The sequence below is a fragment of the Azolla caroliniana genome, unplaced genomic scaffold, assembly GCF_043228905.1.
Source record: "Azolla caroliniana isolate FFs.n. ecotype wild unplaced genomic scaffold, voAzoCaro1.0.p SCAF_21, whole genome shotgun sequence".
NCBI lineage: Eukaryota > Viridiplantae > Streptophyta > Polypodiopsida > Salviniales > Salviniaceae > Azolla > Azolla caroliniana.
The window spans coordinates 3896057-3914304 of NW_028230456.1; the positions used below are offsets into that span (position 1 = coordinate 3896057).

An 18248-nucleotide genomic window follows, 5' to 3' on the forward strand; every position below is an offset into this window, starting at 1 on the left:
CTTCCACAAGCCTTTGCTACGGCAAGCTAGGAGACCACATGTAAAGGAAAAAACAATCTCCAACATGTAAAAACAAGTCCATTTTATCATGATTGCATTCCAAATGGCCACATTTGTAGTTAGAAGCGTCTGAAACACATCTTCCTTTGCCCCTTGTCATCTAAAGACCATAGTCAACATATAAACAACATCTCAGAGTATCCAATTTTTTCGAACGTCTTTTTTCCACATTAGCCCTAAACCTTGGACAACAAAAATGCCTACAAAATCAGCCAGCTTCATAAATCCTGTAATGTGATCACTTTATCAACTAATTCCAATGTCTGAAGTCAAGCAATGTCTTCCGATGACAGCAACACATTTGGCCTGAGTTGTTGTGTCTTAAAACCATTAAAAATCTCCAAGCTTCAAAACATGTATTGTCGTTGACCCTCAAGAAAAAGCTTCCAAGTCCACACCATCAACACTCATAAAACAAAAAAAGAAAATGTGTCTACTCTCCCATCGTGAAGTATGCTTCAACCCCCGCCAACCTCATGACTCATCCTTATCAAACAAGAATCTGTTTTATTTTCCCCATCCAACATCTAGCCAATTACCACCAAAGTCCACCTCAACCATCTCTCGTCGTAGACCACCAAAGCCCTGTACATACAAAAAACATAATGACACTACTCTCCGGATCCCCTCATGAAATTATGCTTCTGCCCCCGACACCATCGTCACTCATCCTTGTCAGAAATAGATAATGTGCTTCGTTGTCCATATCAACAGTGTCATCTTTTACTACAAAGGTCCTTGAGATTGGAAGACGCGATGACCAACATCCAATGTGCTCTCCTTCTCCCCTCATGAAAGTATGCTTCAACCCCTACACCATCAAAAAATCGAATGAATCACTCTCCTCAGACACTCATTAAAAACTACTTCACCCTCCAACACCATCTTTATGAAAATCTGCTTCATTTTCAACATCAACCATCTGTCCATTTTCAGATTCCATCAAGCATCCTGATATATAGACAGCAAACAATAAATATAATAAAGTATAATATTATATACACCCTCAAAAAATCGAATGAATACTCTCCTCAGACACTCATAAAAAACTGCTTCCCCCTCCAACACCATCTTTATAGAAAATTTGCTTCATTTTCAACATCAACCATTTGTCCATTTTCAGATTCCATCAAGCATCCTGACATATAGACAACAAACATATTAGTGTAAAAAACTGTTGGGAGACAGGTCCCTCCGGATGGGAAGGGAGAAGAACAGTGCCAACGAACAAACTCGGCCGAGGCCGATAGGCCTCGGCCGAAACGGTATGAGGAGTACCCGGCTACGGAGAGCCGGATGATACAGACCCAGTGTGAACCGGATGAGGAGTACCCGGCTACGGAGAGCCGGATGGTGCAGGCCCGGTATGAACCGGATGAGGAGTACCCGGCTACGGAGAGCCGGATGATGCAGGCCCGGTATGAACCGGATGAGGAGTACCCGACTACGGAGAGCCGGATGGTGCAGGCCCGGTATGAACCGGAGGAAGAGACATATTCGTAAATATGTTTCTGAGAGCCCATTGTGGCTATATTTGTAAATAGCTGAAAAGTCATATTAGTATAAATATGACTTAGGGCAAACTAATAATGTTGTTGTTGATGCAAGAATAGAGAGAGTGTGTAACTGTACAGAGAGAGGGAGAGAGACGAGGTCGTTGCCTCTATCGTAACCGCCGCCTGTGGCGAAGATCGTGAGTCCGAGGTCGTTGCCTCCGAGTACTCACTGTTATGTACATTCATACATAGTGACAGTTTGCAGCCTGTGGGCTGCCGTGGTTTTTCCCCTAGTTTGGGGTTTTCCACGTAAACCTCCTGTGTACTCTTCCTCTCCTTTGTGTCGTGTTCTATTTCCCGTTTTTCTGTGTATCATTCTAAGCTCGGTTGTGGCCGAGCGTTGCGCATAAGGAACGTTGGGTTCCCGTCAAGAAAAACTCCCTCACCAACTCATGATACTATGCTTCAAACCCCACACCATGTTCACTCCTCCTTATCCCTCAAAAGAATGTTGCTTCTTACGTCCACAACAACCACTTGCCATCTCGCTAATCGACACTAAATTTTGGCTTGCCATGTCCTTGATTTCCACCAACGGCATCACTTATCATGTCCAACGACACTGCTTCATAGTCCATTAGGTAAGTAAGAAAACCTGGTGAAAAGTATCAAACAATATAGATTACTTTGAATAGAAATCTATAAATATCTCCCTATCACACCATAGGAACACTTCTTTCTCCCATAGCAACATCCTTTTCCAACAAAGAAAAGAATTATTATGTTTATCAACAAGTTATGTTGTTATGTGCTCTGAAATAAGAAAGGATTAGGCGGAGGAAACAACCATCGTGGTGGCACATAATTCCAACAGTTTTCATGTGTCCCATCCAACCATAGAGGTATTGGCCTCCATGTCTGATGAATTTTTCTTCTTTTCTTATGCACCTTTTCTGTTGGTCCTTTTATATTATCGTACTCTCCCTTAATTGTATGTACTAAGTTGCCCCATAACATCTTTATCATATCCACAACATTATACTCGATATCGTCATATTTCTTGTTGCACCTACACTCCCACCACACCCATAAAGCATTAATCAAGACAATATTCCAAACAAAGAACTTTTTAAAATATTTACCACCCGGACTATTCGGAAGAACTACTTCAATTCTATTCTCCGACACACGCAATGCTTCCACACATTGCTCCCCCTCGTACATTGATACTTGGACATCCAAAGACCCCCAAAAAACAGCTCCCCATGTAAAAATCGCTCCTCTATATTTACAAGAAAACAACCTTAGTATTCTTCCCCAATATTGTTGAGCTGCAACACAAGTCCAAAACAAATGTTTCAAAGTCTCCTCCTGTAATTGGCAACACACACAACGACGATCATGAACCTGTCCTTTTAGATGACAACCTACAGGTAAAGCATAATGAAGTAATAACCACTTAAAAGAAATGGTTCTCCGCAAACATGATAAAGTCCATAGACTTTTCCAGTAAGCTACCAAACATTGAGGCGATATTGCACCTGACTCCCAATACTTTTGTGCAGCAGGACTTATGGAATGGCATTGCAACAAGAAGCGTCTCCCGTAGGCCACAGAATACTGAAAAAAAGGAAGAGTTCTACTTTCTTGTTCATTTGCCGAAGACCTTCCAACCAACCGCCATGCGTAATCAATCGGATCCCAATTAAGGTGTTCCACCGGCTTACTTTGAAATGCCCACAGTTGTCGTGCGTGGTCTGCCAAAAAAGGCTTAGGATCTAGGAAAATCTTCTTCTCTAACCTAGCAATTACCCTAATGGGTTTTTGGGAGGCTAGTTGCATAATTTCAGCTTCTTCTTCCACTAAATATAAAAGACCAGCATCTCCAACCTCATAAAATCTTATTGTACCCTAATCAATGTAAGCCCTAGCACCTATTAAAATGCCCAAAGGTGAGAAAAGATTGTACCATGTATAATTATTATGTAAGGTAATTTGCCTTTGACAATTCTGAAAAGCCTAGTGAATCTAAACGGACATCAAACATCCCCCACGTAATGAAGACAAGAATTGTTTTTTGTCCTCGTTTGAGAGAAATTGAAAACGTTCCCAATCAGCCACACTTGTAGCTGGTCCCGAGTCCATTTTCCCCCACGATAAATGCGGCCTAATACCTAAAACACAACCAGAGCTATCAGTAAACAAAGGATTCCATAGCAATGGTTGTCTTAGAAATTGGGCTTCTCTTGAAGGCTGTTGAAATAATAGAGCCTCTCTAATGTCCTTCCATGCCCTCAAAATACTTGTAAAAAATCTTCTAGATACAACATTTTGAGCCTTAATTGGAAATTCAGAATTAAACAACCATCTACAACTATCTTGCCACTGTCCTCCTAAGGTAGGCTTAATGTTACGAATATCTAACAACCATAACTTTTTCCACAACTCATCCCCAGGCATAAATCCTCTCACAACATGCTTCGCAAGAAGAGCCTTACTCTGGAGCATAGGATGTATTAAGCCTAGTCCACCTTCCCTTATTGGCCGGATTAAAACCGACCAAACAACTTTTGCAACAGCCCTTGATCCCAGTGAAGCACCCCAAATAAAATTACGAACTAAACGTTGTAATTTCAATATAATGGAACGTGAAAATAACCACGTTGACGCAATATACCACATTGATGTGAGCAAAACAGAGTTTGCCACAACTACCCTTCCAGGTAAAGACAAATTAGTTGTATCCCAATATAACAATTTATTTCTAACTCGTAATAAAAGGGGTGTTACCATATCTTCTGCTGGCAATTCTAGCCCTACTTGACAACCCAGATACCTTACTGCTCTGCCTCGAGGCACCCAAATAAAACCTGGAGTTGGCACATCTTGTGGAGGAGAGGAAGACGCGACCCAAAATCCCATAGACTTGTCCCAATTAATCAAAGTTCTTGAAGCATCACAAAAATCTATTACTGGTTGTTGAAGATTCAACAAATTCTCCTTATCTACAGAAACATATAAAGCGGTGTCATCAACAAATTCTGAATCAACAATCATGGTTGCATATCCTTGTATAGGTAAGGCTATACCACGAGTATGTACATTCCTACTCCTAAGGTAATCAGAAAAAGCTTCAGAGACTAAAATAAACAAAAAGGGAGCTAGTGGACACCCTTGTCTTACTGATCTCGAAATTATAAATCTACAACCAACATCACCTGCAAACAAAAGAGAACTATGAGCGGTCCTATACAAAGTTGCGACAGCCCTAATCTATTTTTGTTGTGATGTCCCTTCCATGAAATCCCAATCTACTTTGTCATAGGCCTTCTCGAAATCTAAAAACAAAATAGCCAAATCTTGTTGTTGTTGCTCTGCAATAGCCACCATTTCCCGAAACAAAAAAATGTTATCAAAAATACTTCTCTCTTGAACAAAACCCATTTGGGAAACATGAATTAGTTGAGGTAAAAAAGGTTGCACCCTCCTTGCTATTGTTTTAGCTAAGATCTTATACACAACATTAAGTAGTGTTATAGGTCTCCATTTTCGAATATCATCCAAAGGGCCATCCCCCTTTGGAATCAAATATATTAGGCCTTCTGTCCATTCCTGAGGCATATAACCATGGTCAAGAATTTGTTGGTAGGCAGAAGTCAAAACATTACCAATCATATCCCAATACTCTATATACCATGAAACCCCTATCCCATCAACACATGGACACACATCCTTACCTAAAGCCTTTGCTGCAAACAAAACTTCAGAAGGTTGCAACAGAGCAAGCAAAGAAATTTGCATTTCCAATGAAACTCGATTAGAGACCGAAGCCCAAACAACATCCCTCTTAATCACATTATTTCTTTAAATTGGAACTGTTATCAACAAATGACTATAAAAAGAGGATGTTATGTCCCTCATCTCTATCACATTCGATGTAAAAGACCCATCAACTCGTCTCATACTCGTCGGTTGAGACTTATGTGATTTAATGCGATGAGGTTCAAAAAACCCTTTACAAACTGTATCAGTCTGTCTAGTCCATCTTGCAAAGGATTTATGATACCAAAAATCTGACTTCTGCAATTGCATATCAGTAATTGTTTTCCCAAGATCAATAATTCCCGCGGCTAAATCTACAGACCTAGGCCACCTTTGTTCCAAATGTTGTAACGTTGTCAAAGCTCGTTTGTATCTTCCAATCTTGGAATCATAATCAAGGTACAAAGCTTTCGCTTTACTTTGAAAAAATTCTTGAATTTCTTTCAACACATGCACCACATTAAACAAGATAACATTGGATTCCACATCATAATGATATCGAAACCAAATACTTTGAACAAAATGTTTACAATCGTCTCTAAGAAAAACGGAGTTAGGGATTCTAGATCTACTAGCCCTTCTTGTCGATGATAAAAAGAATTTTAACTTAAGAGGTGAATGATCATAAAAAGAACAACCAGGTAAGATTCCTAATTGACCACCTCTAATCCACATAAAAGCATCCCCATAAAACCTATCCAAACGAGAAAGGTTGACCCCTGCCAATCTCTTGTCAGATCTTGAAAAAGATAGAGATTCTAGTATTCTATTAAAGGATTGCACTGACCAAAGATCAACCAATTGTAGTGACAGACATAGTTTTTCCCACTCCCTAAATTCTAACCCAGAGATAATGCGTAAACTACCACCTTGCCTATCTTGCACATCCTCTAACATATTAAAATCCCCAACTAATGCCCAATGGTCAATCTGAGGTATTTGTAATAGAATTTCAGACCAAAAACGAGACCTCGCTGCTTCAGAATTTGGTGCATAAAGGTTAAGCAAACCCCACTTAATCGCTCCTATTTGAAAAACAATATATTGTGCTCTTTTATTTGCTAATGATCCAGACATACTTACATGTGCAGCCCAAATTTGTGAAACCGCAATACATAAACCCCCCTAGGTATCATTCGGTCCAAAAGCCGACAACCAGAATTGTTGCCACCTCCCGGGGAGAAGATTCCCATATTTTAAGATGCGTTGTTCCCCTAAATGATGCTCTTGAATCATGAGCACATCTATTGGTCCTACATAAGGCTTTTTTAACTCCTATCTAAAAACCCCTCTCATTCTTCGAAACCTACTACCTCCTAATCCTTGAACATTCCATGAGATTATATTTAGAACATCCATTAATAATAATAATAAACTAAGTATTATGAAATTGTCCTTTTTCCGGCCAAAACTTCTCCTTGGTGTTTTCCTTCTTCAGCAACACGTAATTGTCTTCTAGTTATCATCATATCTTTACCCGAGTATTTATGTGCACAGACTGGCATTACTTTTTCCAATGTCATACTATCATCTGGAACCAAAGTTATTGCCGAAAAGGAAAAATCATTAATTTCTTGAGCAACCATCGTTTCCACTACGGAGAGAGACTTTTGTTTTGATGGATCCTCCTCATAGATTACTAACAATAACTCCTTTTCACAATCCATGTCAATCCCCAAACAGTCAACTTGTTGCGCCTTGTCCTGAGGCACCGGATGAGTGATGATGTTGTAGGGGTTGAAGTTGTTCTCATGAGAAGGAAGTTGATATGTTGGTGATCATCGGCGATAGCGAGATGATTGATGTGGATTGGAGGAAGTTCATTTTCTGGTTTTTTTTAAGGATGAGTGATGATGTTGTAGGGGATGAAGTTAATATCATGAGAAGGTGAGGAACTTTTTAGACTCATTTTTGTTGTTGTTGTCTGTACAGGATGTTAATGACAATCGGCAATATGGCAAGAGGGTCGGCCAGATGTTAATGAGGATTGAGTGAAGATGATTTTATGTTGTTCATTAGGATGAGTGATGATGAAGGTAGAGATTGAAGCATATTGCCATGATGAGAGGATGAGTGATGATGGTGTGGAGGCCGAAGCAGAGCATGAGTAGGAAACATTCTAGACTCATTCTGTTATTATTGGTACAGGAATCTAGTGGTAATTGGCGAGATGGTTGATGTGGACTAAAGGAAGAAAAATTTCTCTGTGATAAGGATGAGCGAAGATTGTTGGGGGGTCAAAGCTGACTAATATGAGTAGGTGAGTAAATTTTTAGACTCATTTTTTGCTGTCAATACAAGATGTTGGTGGGCATCGGCAAGATGGAAAGATGGTCGGTGAGGTCCAAATGTTGATGTGGACTAAATGAAGAAGATTTTAGGTTTCTCATTATGATGAGTGATGATGGTGTGGCGGTAGGGATTGAAGCATAGTAACATGATAAGAGGATGAGTGATGATGGTGTGGGGGGCGAAGGAGATCATGAGGGGGAAGGAAATAGTCTAGCTTCATTTTGTTGATTTGTGCATCTTGGGTTCTGCATACCTGGAAATTGCTGCCCAGAACAAAGTTGATGGGATGTGTATCACGAGGAGTAAATTGGTCTTCTCATAGACCCTTGATGTGCCCACAAGAAGGATGTGCTTCAACATTAGTGTTAGATGCTCTTCAAATCGGCTCAGCCTTGGTTGATATGTATGCTAAATGTGGTATGCTTGCAAAATTGAAATAAGTGCTTGAAGAGCTTCCTTTTCGAAATGAAGTCTCTTGGTCTTCACTAATTGTTGGATATGCCCAACAATGTCGACGCTACAAAGCATTGAAATGCTTTGAAAGGATGAGATATGAGGGTTATCTTGTCGATGCAATCACCTTCATTTGCATCATGAAAGCTTGTGGTACCATAGGAGCTATTGATGAGGTCAACGAGATTTATAATGAGACTGTAAGTAGAGGCTTGATTAATATGAATATCATGCTTGGCACATCTTTAGTAGATGTGGTCTCTTTACCGAAGCACAATATGTTCTTGATGTGCTTCTTATTCGAAATGAAGTGTCGTGGTCAGCACTAATCAAAGGCTATACACACAATGGGAAAGATCACGAAGCACTAAGTTGTTTAGAACAGATGCGAACTGAGGGAATTTCTCCTAATGCAATAACATTCATTTCCATCCTAAAAGCATGTGGCAACTCTGGAGCAATAAATGAAGGCATCAAGATTCATGATGAGATTGGGACAAGGAGGTACTTGTTAGAGAAGAATATTGTGCTTGGCACTATGCTTGTGGATATGTATGTGAAATGTGAGATTTTTTCTGCGAACTCCTTTGCTGGCTTTTTTTTGGAGGTTGGACTATGCATCTTGCTTATTTGGAGAATGGAAGGCTCACGAAGTGCTCAAAGGGCATCTTGTCCAAGATGTGGTCTCTTGGTCTACATTAATTTCAGGACATACCCAATAAGAGCAAGATCTTGAACCACTAAAGTGTTTTGAATGTATGCCAAGTGAGGGCCTTTTTCCTTATGTGATCTTATTCATTTGCATTTTGAAGGCTTGTGTAAACATAGAAGCTCTATACAAGGGTAAACAAATGCATAATATGATTCTCACTCAAGGTTGTTGAAAAATGATTTTATGCTTGGAAATACCTTAGTGAATATGTATGCCAAATGTGGAGAGTTTGTAAACCTCAAAAAGTGCTTTAAGAGCTTCCTATTCGAGATATAGTCTCTTGGAATCCACTTATTGGTTTAAAGGCTTGTGGAAACATAGGAGCTCTATACAAGGGTAAACAAATGCATAATATGATTCTCAGGTCAAGGTTGCTCAAAAATGATTTTATGCTTGGAAATACTTTATTGAATGTGTATGCCAAATGTGGAGAGTTTGTAAAATCTCAAAAAGTGCTTCAAGAGCTTCCTATTCGAGATATAGTTTCTTGGAATGCACTTATTGGTGAGTATGCTAAATAGGGTCAAGGCCACAAAGTTGGACCATTTTAAACAGATTCAAAATGATGGCATTGCCCCAGATAGATACTGTCACATATTTTTTGTTTCCTTGCAAAAGCACAAGAGGATATGTAGAGAACGGCAAAGATAAAGAATCATTGAATTATGTTCAGTTTATGCAATATCAAGGTAATGTGGAATTGGGTTTTGTGAAGAAACTCTTAATTTTGTTGAGCATCAGCAAATGGAGGGGTTTAATATGATGACATTTTCTGGTATGTTGAAAGCATGTGCAACATGGGAGATATACAGAAAGGGAACAACTTCCATGTTCAAATGTCCTCGCAAAACATGGAGGTCACAAAAACAAGTGCCCTTAATTCGAAGTATGCTTGAAGCTTAACAAGTCTTTGCCATAAGACAAGCAAGAAGTCTTTTTGAATGGTCTACTTTAAGTCTGAGATATGCTTGAAACGTAGAAACTGTGCAGAAAACATTTAGCACAATTATAGTTTCAAATATCATCTCATGGAATGCACTCAAAAGAGGCTATAGAGACTATGGATATGCCGAGGAGGTGTGTATTAGTTTTGAACAGATGCAATACAATATATGTATATTGTTTCCTTTAATTTTAATACCAATGGAGGATATTTTTTATGGAAAATTTATTTATTTATTTATTTATTTATTTATTTATTTATTTATTTATTTATTTATTTATTTATTTATTTATTCATTTATTTATTTATTCATTTATTTATTTATTTATTTATTTATTTATTTATTTATTTATTTATTTATTTATTTATTTATTTATTTATTTATTTATTTATTTATTTATTTATTTATTTATTTATTTATTTATTTATTTATTTATTTATTTATTTATTTATTTATTTATTTATTTATTTATTTATTTGTACCATAATGTTAGATTAAAGACAATGGTGTTCGATTACAACGAGAAAACGTGTTGTCATGGAATGGCATCGCGTAATGCTTTTGTAGAATCCCTTCATGGATCCCTCTTGCATAGTTCCTTCATGGAATAACATGGCGCTTGTGGAATGAAGGGGCCTTCATGTATTCCAAGGGGCTCTCCTAGAATCAAAGGGGCACTCTAGGATTGAATAGATGCTCATATAATTAATAGGCACTCATGCTTTGTACCAACACACGTGCAATAAATGGGCTTCCGTGGATTTGCACCCCTTCAAGCACTCTCTCTTGGAAAAGCCACACATCACCATTAAAAATGAGATTAACCAACATTAATATTAACAATCTTTTCTACCACAAATCCTAGATTAAGGACAACAATGTACGATTACAATGAGAAAACCATTTTTAACTTAAGTGAATAACAATGGGAACACAAAAAGAAAAGAAACAATCAAGGAAAAAGGTTGAGTTTCGTGGCCTGAGCTCTAGATCAACATTCGTGATCCTCTTGTCAATGCTTTCCATAGCTTTCGAATTCAATCTTCTCCCTCTTTAGTACCTCTTTCTCCGTCTCTTGCATTCCTCCCCTGAACAAGAAGAACCCTAAATAGCTCAATAGAAGACAAACCTTTAAACCTTCAAACCCAACCCAAGGAGAAGACATTCAAGAGATGTAGCCTAATACATCCACTCCCATTAACCATTTAGAACCCTAAATTGATGAAGAAAAAGATAAACCTAAGAAGAAGACAAGAAAAATACCCAAACCTAAAACCCAAAAAAGGAAAAGAAGTGTCTCTCTAAACTCCGAAATAACGATCTCCCAAAAATAAACTCTTCCTTCCCTTTTTTCATAGTGAGAGAAAAGGCCCACTTATCATAATAAACATTCACTTATCCCCCTTCTCATCGAGAAACAAAAATGGTATATAATATATTACTCCTATGTGCAAATGTGCCAAAAAAAAAACCCAGATGAAGACGAGAAAAACACCCAAAACCCTAAAACCCCAAAAAGAAAAAAGAAGTTCCTCTCCAAACTCCAAATAATAATCTCCCAAAAAATGACAAAGTAACCTGAAAATAAGCCCTTCCCTCCCCTTTCTATAGTCACGAGTGAAGAGGCTTGTCTATCGTAATAAATGCTCACTTACCCCCTATTAGAATTTAACTAACTATTTAAAGGAAATATAAGGAATTATTAACCAAACAAAGGAAAGAGGGGTGTCAAACCACTCGGCCACCCCTAACAATGACGTGAGACGGACCTGAACCTCCTCGATGTCCCATACCATCGAGGATTTATGAGAGTCGTAGCTTGGGTTTTGTGAGGATTTCATGTGCTTAGCTAAGAAGAGTCATAGGCTATGGCCACATTGGCATAATCTCAACATAAGTCCCGCCTCCCTTTGATTAGAAGATGTCCTATACCATCGAGGATTGCATGTGCTTAGCTGGCCTCCTTAAATAGGCAAAAACCCTAGGCCTTAGTGTGTTCACACTTCACACTTTATTTGAAGTGGTCAAGTCATAACACACTTAATAGTTATCCCAGACAATAGAATTGAATATTACAATCTTGTTCCTTTCATAGTTAACTCGCACGTACTCATCATAAGATTAGGAAGAACTACGGAAAACCTATATCATGATCAGTTATGGTCCTCCCTTTTAATCGAGAAACGGAAAGGGTAAATTTCTCCACATGCACATGTGCTAAGACTCAAACGTTTCACCTTTTCCACCGCACAATATATAGCCTTTACCACTTGATTATTCACCTCTTATTATTTTATTTTTCTTTTTATACTACATGTTAGCACTTTTCTATGATTGTCTCTTTTTCTTCTTATTCTATTCGCCACGTCAAGGCATCATACCACTTTCTATGATTGTGTCTTTTCCTCATTTTCTCTACTTGCCACGTCAAGACATCATACGACTAGCAACCTTGTTCTACGCATGACCATAATTTACCCCGTGGTAGTTAGTACATTAGTCTTCTACATACGAGGATAAATTTGTGAGGCTTAATTGAGAGTGTAAAGAAAGGAGGATTACTTTTAATCCTAGGGATTAAAACAATGCTCATGGGGCAAGTGTGAACTTGCTCGAGGGCCTCCTGTCTCGCTATATATATGAGACCTAGTTGTCCTCATTGGACACATTATTCGACAATGTGAAGACTATGATCTTGTGGTGAACATACTCTTGGGCAAGCATGCGCCAATACTAGGTATGACTCGATGCCATGGTAGTAGTATGTTAGGATGTCATCTGTCTCGATCCCTTCGCATGGGGGGTGGATCCCTTCTTTCTCTCTCTTTCTCTTTATTATCTATCATCTATTTCACTAACTTATGCATACATTAGAAATAATCTCTAACATATAAAGCCGTAAAGGACGATGATCATATCTTATCTAGGACTTTAATTTTACCATACGATATCCTAAGGGTTTCTTGAACACTGTCACTAATGTACTTCGTCACATCTATGAAATTAACATATTTAGCTTCATGGAAATAACATCAAATCTTTATGAATAACTTCGAGGAAAGGATCCTGATGACAGTTATTTTGCAAAACAATAAATGGGAGTGTATATCTATGGATTTTATTGTTGGCCTTCCTTACACCCAAAAAGACCATGATTTGGGTTGTAGTTAACAGACTAACTAAAATGGCCAAGTTTATTGTTATTAAAACCACGATAACCACTTCTAAATTGGTTTACCAATCTATTCATGAGTTACTCTATTTTTATGGATATTGTGAGTGATCGAAATTCAAAGTTTACTTGTCACTTTTGGACACAAGTCTTTAAGAAATTAGAAATTACCTTGAGCATTAGCTCCATGGATCATCCTCAATTCGATGGACACACCGAAAGAGTAAATCACATTATTAAGTACATTCTTCAAGCATACATTATTTCCTTGACCCTAAGCTCCGATCCAATTTACTCCCTTTGAGTCTGAGGATCCTTTGAGTCCAAGACCTATCATCAACGCCTTCTCAACCCTTGTGACCTCTCTCATCCAAGACTTGCGTGGTCCTGCTTGGGTAGCACATGCAAGCGCATTATCACAACAACTTGTGCCTCAAGTTTCTACGATATTGTCTACGGGTAACTCCACTAAGTTAGTCCCACAGTTTTGTCGACCTTTCACAATCCCCAAATGCATTGGTTCATCAACCTATCGTCTCGCCCTTCCTAATAGTGTCAGAATCTATGTAGATTTTCATGTAAGTCGTTTAAAAGTACTTCTTGATTTTGGCAATAATATACTTAAAAGTGAAACTCTAGTACATTCTAAAACAATTCAGGAATTTAAAATTAAATGGATGGATAAGTCAATAGAAGATGTTAAATAGAAACGAGAAAACACCATTAAAACTAACTTTCCAAACTTTTCATTGCAAGAGTGGAATATTTCAAAGAGGGGGGGGGAGTATATTACAAGCATGACCATAACTTACCCTGTAATAGTTTGTACCATAGGCTTCTACACACAAGAATAAAATTGTGAGGCTTAATCAAGAGTGTAAAGAAATGGGGCTTACTTTTAATCTTAGGGACTGAGATAACTCTTATGGGCCAAGTGTGAACTTGCCGGGGGGCCTTAGGTCTGGCTATAAATAAGAGGCCTCATTATCCTCATTGGACACATTATTCGGCAACGTCGAGACTATGACCTTGCGGTGAATGCGCACCAATACCAAGTACAACTCGATGGCATGGCGGTAGCATGGGATGTCGTTCAAGCCTCGGGTCCATCTCAATCCCTTCACTCGGGGGTGGTCAAGTGGATCAACACCCTTCTCTCTCTCTTCCTCTTTACTATCTATCATCTATTTCCGTGTCTTATGTGTACATTACAAATAATCTCTAACAAACCCAAGGGACAATTAACTTGTCATCGGTATCATGTGAAGATTTCATATTGTTTCTTTCTCATAATAGGGGGTCAATTGCCAGTTGAGGAAACCAAGCGCGGAAGCCAAATCTTGATCAATGGCTTACGTTGGAAGCACCCGAAAATCTACACAGATCCCCCTCTTGACACTTGACCTATTATTATTCATTACATAAGGTCATCCTCTATTGGATTTCCTTCCTCTTGGCCACACGAATTATTATTTTGTGTAGGGGTAATACAGAAATTTGTTTGTGCACACCATTACTGCATTTCGAATTCCAGATTAAAGAAAACAGGGAAGCAGTTTTGATCACTAACTGTAGTGTGGCATTTTGTAACCATAATCTTTCAAAGAAATTGCAGCCTTCTTCCTATGCCTCATCCTTTCCATCATCCAAACTGCCTCACAACACCCATCCTTGTGAGATCTCAAGAGGAGCATCTTTTATCCACTCAACACTTTTTTTTAGATGGGAAGTACTCTATATCCCCAAACAGAATGCACTTTTCCACTTGCATCATCAGCCCACTATTTGTTTGTGCACACCATTACTGCATTTTGAGTTCCAGATTAAAGAAAACAGGGAAGCAGTTTTGATCACTAACTGTAGTGTGGCATTTTGTAACCATAACCTTTCAAAGAAATTGCAGCCTTCTTCCTATGCCTCATCCTTTCCATCATCCAAACTGCCTCACAACACCCATCCTTGTGAGATCTCAAGAGGAGCATCTTTTATCCACTCAACACTTTTTTTTAGATGGGAAGTACTCTATATCCCCAAACAGAATGCACTTTTCCACTTGCATCATCAGCCCACTATTTATTCTCTTAATTCTCACAAGCAGCATATTTCAGTCTCATGATTTCAATCCTTTGTGCATCCTCTTGCATGCCAACAGCTATAAAAATATCAGCCATAAGGACATAAGCTCCAGCACAAGTATTATCTAATTTCACTACCTCATCAAAAGCCAATTTCCCAAGCTTCACATTTACCCATTTCCTACAAGCGCCCAAAAGGGCTAGCCAAACTGAAGGGTCATCAGAACATGGCATCACCTTAATTAATGCCATTGCCTTGTCAAAATATCCAGCCCGCCCAAAAGCCCTTACCATGCAAATATGATGCTCATAGTTTGGAGAAATTCCATATTTTGTTGTCATTTCCTCAAAAAGCACTTGGGCATCATCCAATAAACCAGAGTGGCCACAAGCACTCAACACACACATGAATGTAATATCATCTGGAGAGACACTTTCACTTAGCATATCTTCAAAACACTTCAGTGCATCAACACCTTGTCCTTGTTGTGTATATCCAGCAAGAAGAGTATTCCAAGTCACTACATCTCGATGAGGAAGTTCCCTGAGTACCTCTTTTGCTTTTCCAAGCACGCTGCATTTGGTATACATGTCTACCAAAGCAGTGCCGAGCATAATATCCTTCTCCAAAAATCCTGTTTTGAGAATCTCGTCATGGATATATTTACCTTTGTCTATAGCTCCGGTGTTGCCACATGCCTTCAAGATACAAAGGAAGGTGACTACATCTGGTGAGAGGCCCTCATTCTGCAGTCTTGCAAAGCAATCCAGTGCTTCATGGCATTGCCCCTGCTTTGCATACCCTGCAATCAGTCCATTCCAAGAGATCACATCTCGGATAGGAAGCTTATCGAGTATTTTCCGTGCTTTCATAAGCATACCACATTTGACATACATATCCACCAACGCATTTCCAAGCACCAGATCCTTTCCTAACAAGCCCCTACTCACAATCTCTTCGTAAATGTAATCGCCCATATCAATAGTTCCTGTGCTACCACATGCCTTCAAAACACAAACAAATGTGATTGCATCCGGAAAGACACCATCACTTTGCATCCTTCCAAAGCAGTTAATTGCTTCAAGTCCTTGATCTTTCTGGGCATATGCTGCAATCAAGGCATTCCAAGAGGTTGCATATCTAATAGGTATCTCGTTAAGAACAACTTGTGCTTTTGCAAGCGCCCCACATTTAGCATACATATTCACTAAAGCATTGCCGAGCACGATATCCTTCTTCATCAAGCCCCTACTTACAATATTATTGTGTATTTGTTCTCCCTTTCTTACCGCTCCTACACTGCTGCAGGCCTTCAAGATGCAAATGAAGGTGACATCATTCGGACAGATGCCTTCATTCTTCATATATTCATAACAGCTTATTGCTTCATGGAATTGCTCATTCTGAGCATAGCCTGAAATTAGTGCATTCCAAGTGACCACGTCTCTAACAGGAAGCTCTTGAAGTACTTGGTCTGCTTTTGCAACTGCACCACATTTCACATACATATCCACTAAAGCAGTCCCAAGTACTAGACCTTCATCCAACAAGCCCGTACTAAGAATCTTGTTATGAACTTCTCTGCCTTTATCGATAGCTTGTGAGCTTCCACAAGCCTTCAAGATGCAAACATACGTGATCGCATCTGGAGAGAAGCTTTCATTTTGCATCCTCTCAAAGCATTCTATTGCTTGATAACCTTGCTCTTGTTGGGCATAACCTGCGATCAGTGAAGACCACGATACAAGCCCTCTAATACGAAGACATTCAAGAACTCCTTGCGCTTTTGCAACCATACCACATTTGGCATACATATCAATCAAAGCATTGCCAAGAGCAAGGCTTTTCTCTAAAAAACCGTTACTCAAAATCTCATCATGAATTTGTTCACCCTTGTTTATAGCTCCAATGCTACCACATGCACTTAAGACACAAATGAAGGTCACTTCATTTGGAGAGATGCCTTCACTTTGCATCCTTTCAAAACAGTTTATTGCTTCTTGGCCTTGCCCTTGTTGGGCATACTCAGAAACGATTGCAGACCATGAAACTACATTTCGAGTGGGAAGTTCTTCAAGTATTTGTCTTGCAGTTTCAAGCTTGCCACATTTGGCATACATATCTATCAAAGCAGTGCCAAGCATGATATCCTTCTTTAGCAAGTCATTTCCCATTATGTCAACATGAATTTTCTGCCCAATGTTTATTGCTCCCATGCTTCCACAAGCCTTTAAGACTGAAATGAAAGTGATGGTATTTGGAGTAAGACCCTCATTTTGCATACATTCAAAACAATGCAATGCCTCATCACATCGAGAATTCTGGCTATAACCTGATATTAAAGCATTCCAAGTGACAACATTTCGGATTGGAAGTTCTTCAAGAACTTCATGTGCTTTGACCAGAGCACCACATTTCGCATACATACTGATTAACGTACTGGCCACGTAAGCATTTTTTTCAAGTAGACATTTTCTCAGTATATCAGTATGTACACATATACCTTGAGAAATATCCTTCCTAGTAGTACAAGCCTTGAGAAGAGCAACAAATCTAAAAGCCTCTTCATCATTATTCATTTTCATTATTACTAAAGTTCATGCAAAAAATCAAACACTTCTTTCTTCCTCTTTACATCCCTCCAGGACATTTCTCTTCTTTCCACCAGCAACTCAAGGTATAGACCGTAGCCAGAAAGACCCGTGTTTAGCATAAGTATCAGGCAATCTGAAGTGAACATGAAACATACAGGTCTCTCCATATGTCTGTGTCATGGTTGTGCGGGATGCCAATGCTAATATTCTCGCAATCCGTCCAATCTTACTTATCAGGACATTTCTCTTCTTTCCACCAACAACTCAAGGTATATAGACCATAGCCAGAACAACCCGTGTTTAGCAAAAGTATCAGGCAATCTGAAGTGAACATGAAACATACAGGTCTCTCCATATGTCCGTGTCATGGTTGTGCGGGATGCCAATGCTAATCTTCTCGCAATCCGTCCAATCTTACTTATCAGGAGTCACGGGAAAAGAGGCTTTCAGATTGTCAGAATGCCATATCTATCGAAAATTAGTCAGTGCTGCTGAATTCAGGAGGATCACAAAACTTTGCTCCTTCTTAATCTGTCAAAATAATGAGGGTATGTACTATGTGTGGATGGATGGTGCAGCAGCAGCAGCAACAGAGAGCTAAATCCGTCCAATCTTTACTTATCAGGA

The 18248-nt window shown here is 39.0% G+C and overlaps 2 protein-coding genes across 2 annotated transcripts; one reads left to right on the forward strand and one right to left on the reverse strand.

Annotated features, from left to right (window-relative positions):
• The first annotated feature begins 8508 nt into the window (after positions 1-8508).
• LOC147850411 (pentatricopeptide repeat-containing protein At4g18520, chloroplastic-like) lies at positions 8509-9356 on the forward strand. Its single transcript, XM_087336784.1, has 4 exons — positions 8509-8627; positions 8731-8806; positions 8936-8999; positions 9112-9356. Exons 1-4 carry the CDS (start codon positions 8509-8511, stop codon positions 9354-9356), a joined length of 504 nt encoding a protein of 167 aa, XP_087192910.1.
• Positions 9357-13845: 4489 nt separating this feature from the next.
• LOC147850412 (pentatricopeptide repeat-containing protein At3g09040, mitochondrial-like) lies at positions 13846-18140 on the reverse strand. Its single transcript, XM_087336385.1, has one exon. The coding sequence runs from the start codon at positions 17610-17612 to the stop codon at positions 15033-15035; it is 2580 nt and encodes an 859-aa protein (XP_087192511.1). The 5' UTR covers positions 17613-18140; the 3' UTR covers positions 13846-15032.
• Positions 18141-18248: the final 108 nt, after the last annotated feature.

Bases quoted from the DNA above. Each gene is read 5' to 3' on its own strand.
- LOC147850411 (XM_087336784.1), top strand. From the start codon at position 8,509: ATGCGAACTGAGGGAATTTCTCCTAATGCAATAACATTCATTTCCATC. The intron at 8,807-8,935 runs GTCTCTTGGTCT...TGCATTTTGAAG, and splicing joins GGCATCTTGTCCAAGATGTG to GCTTGTGTAAACATAGAAGC. The intron at 9,000-9,111 runs GTTGTTGAAAAA...TTCGAGATATAG, and splicing joins TAATATGATTCTCACTCAAG to TCTCTTGGAATCCACTTATT.
- LOC147850412 (XM_087336385.1), bottom strand. From the start codon at position 17,612: ATGAAAATGAATAATGATGAAGAGGCTTTTAGATTTGTTGCTCTTCTC.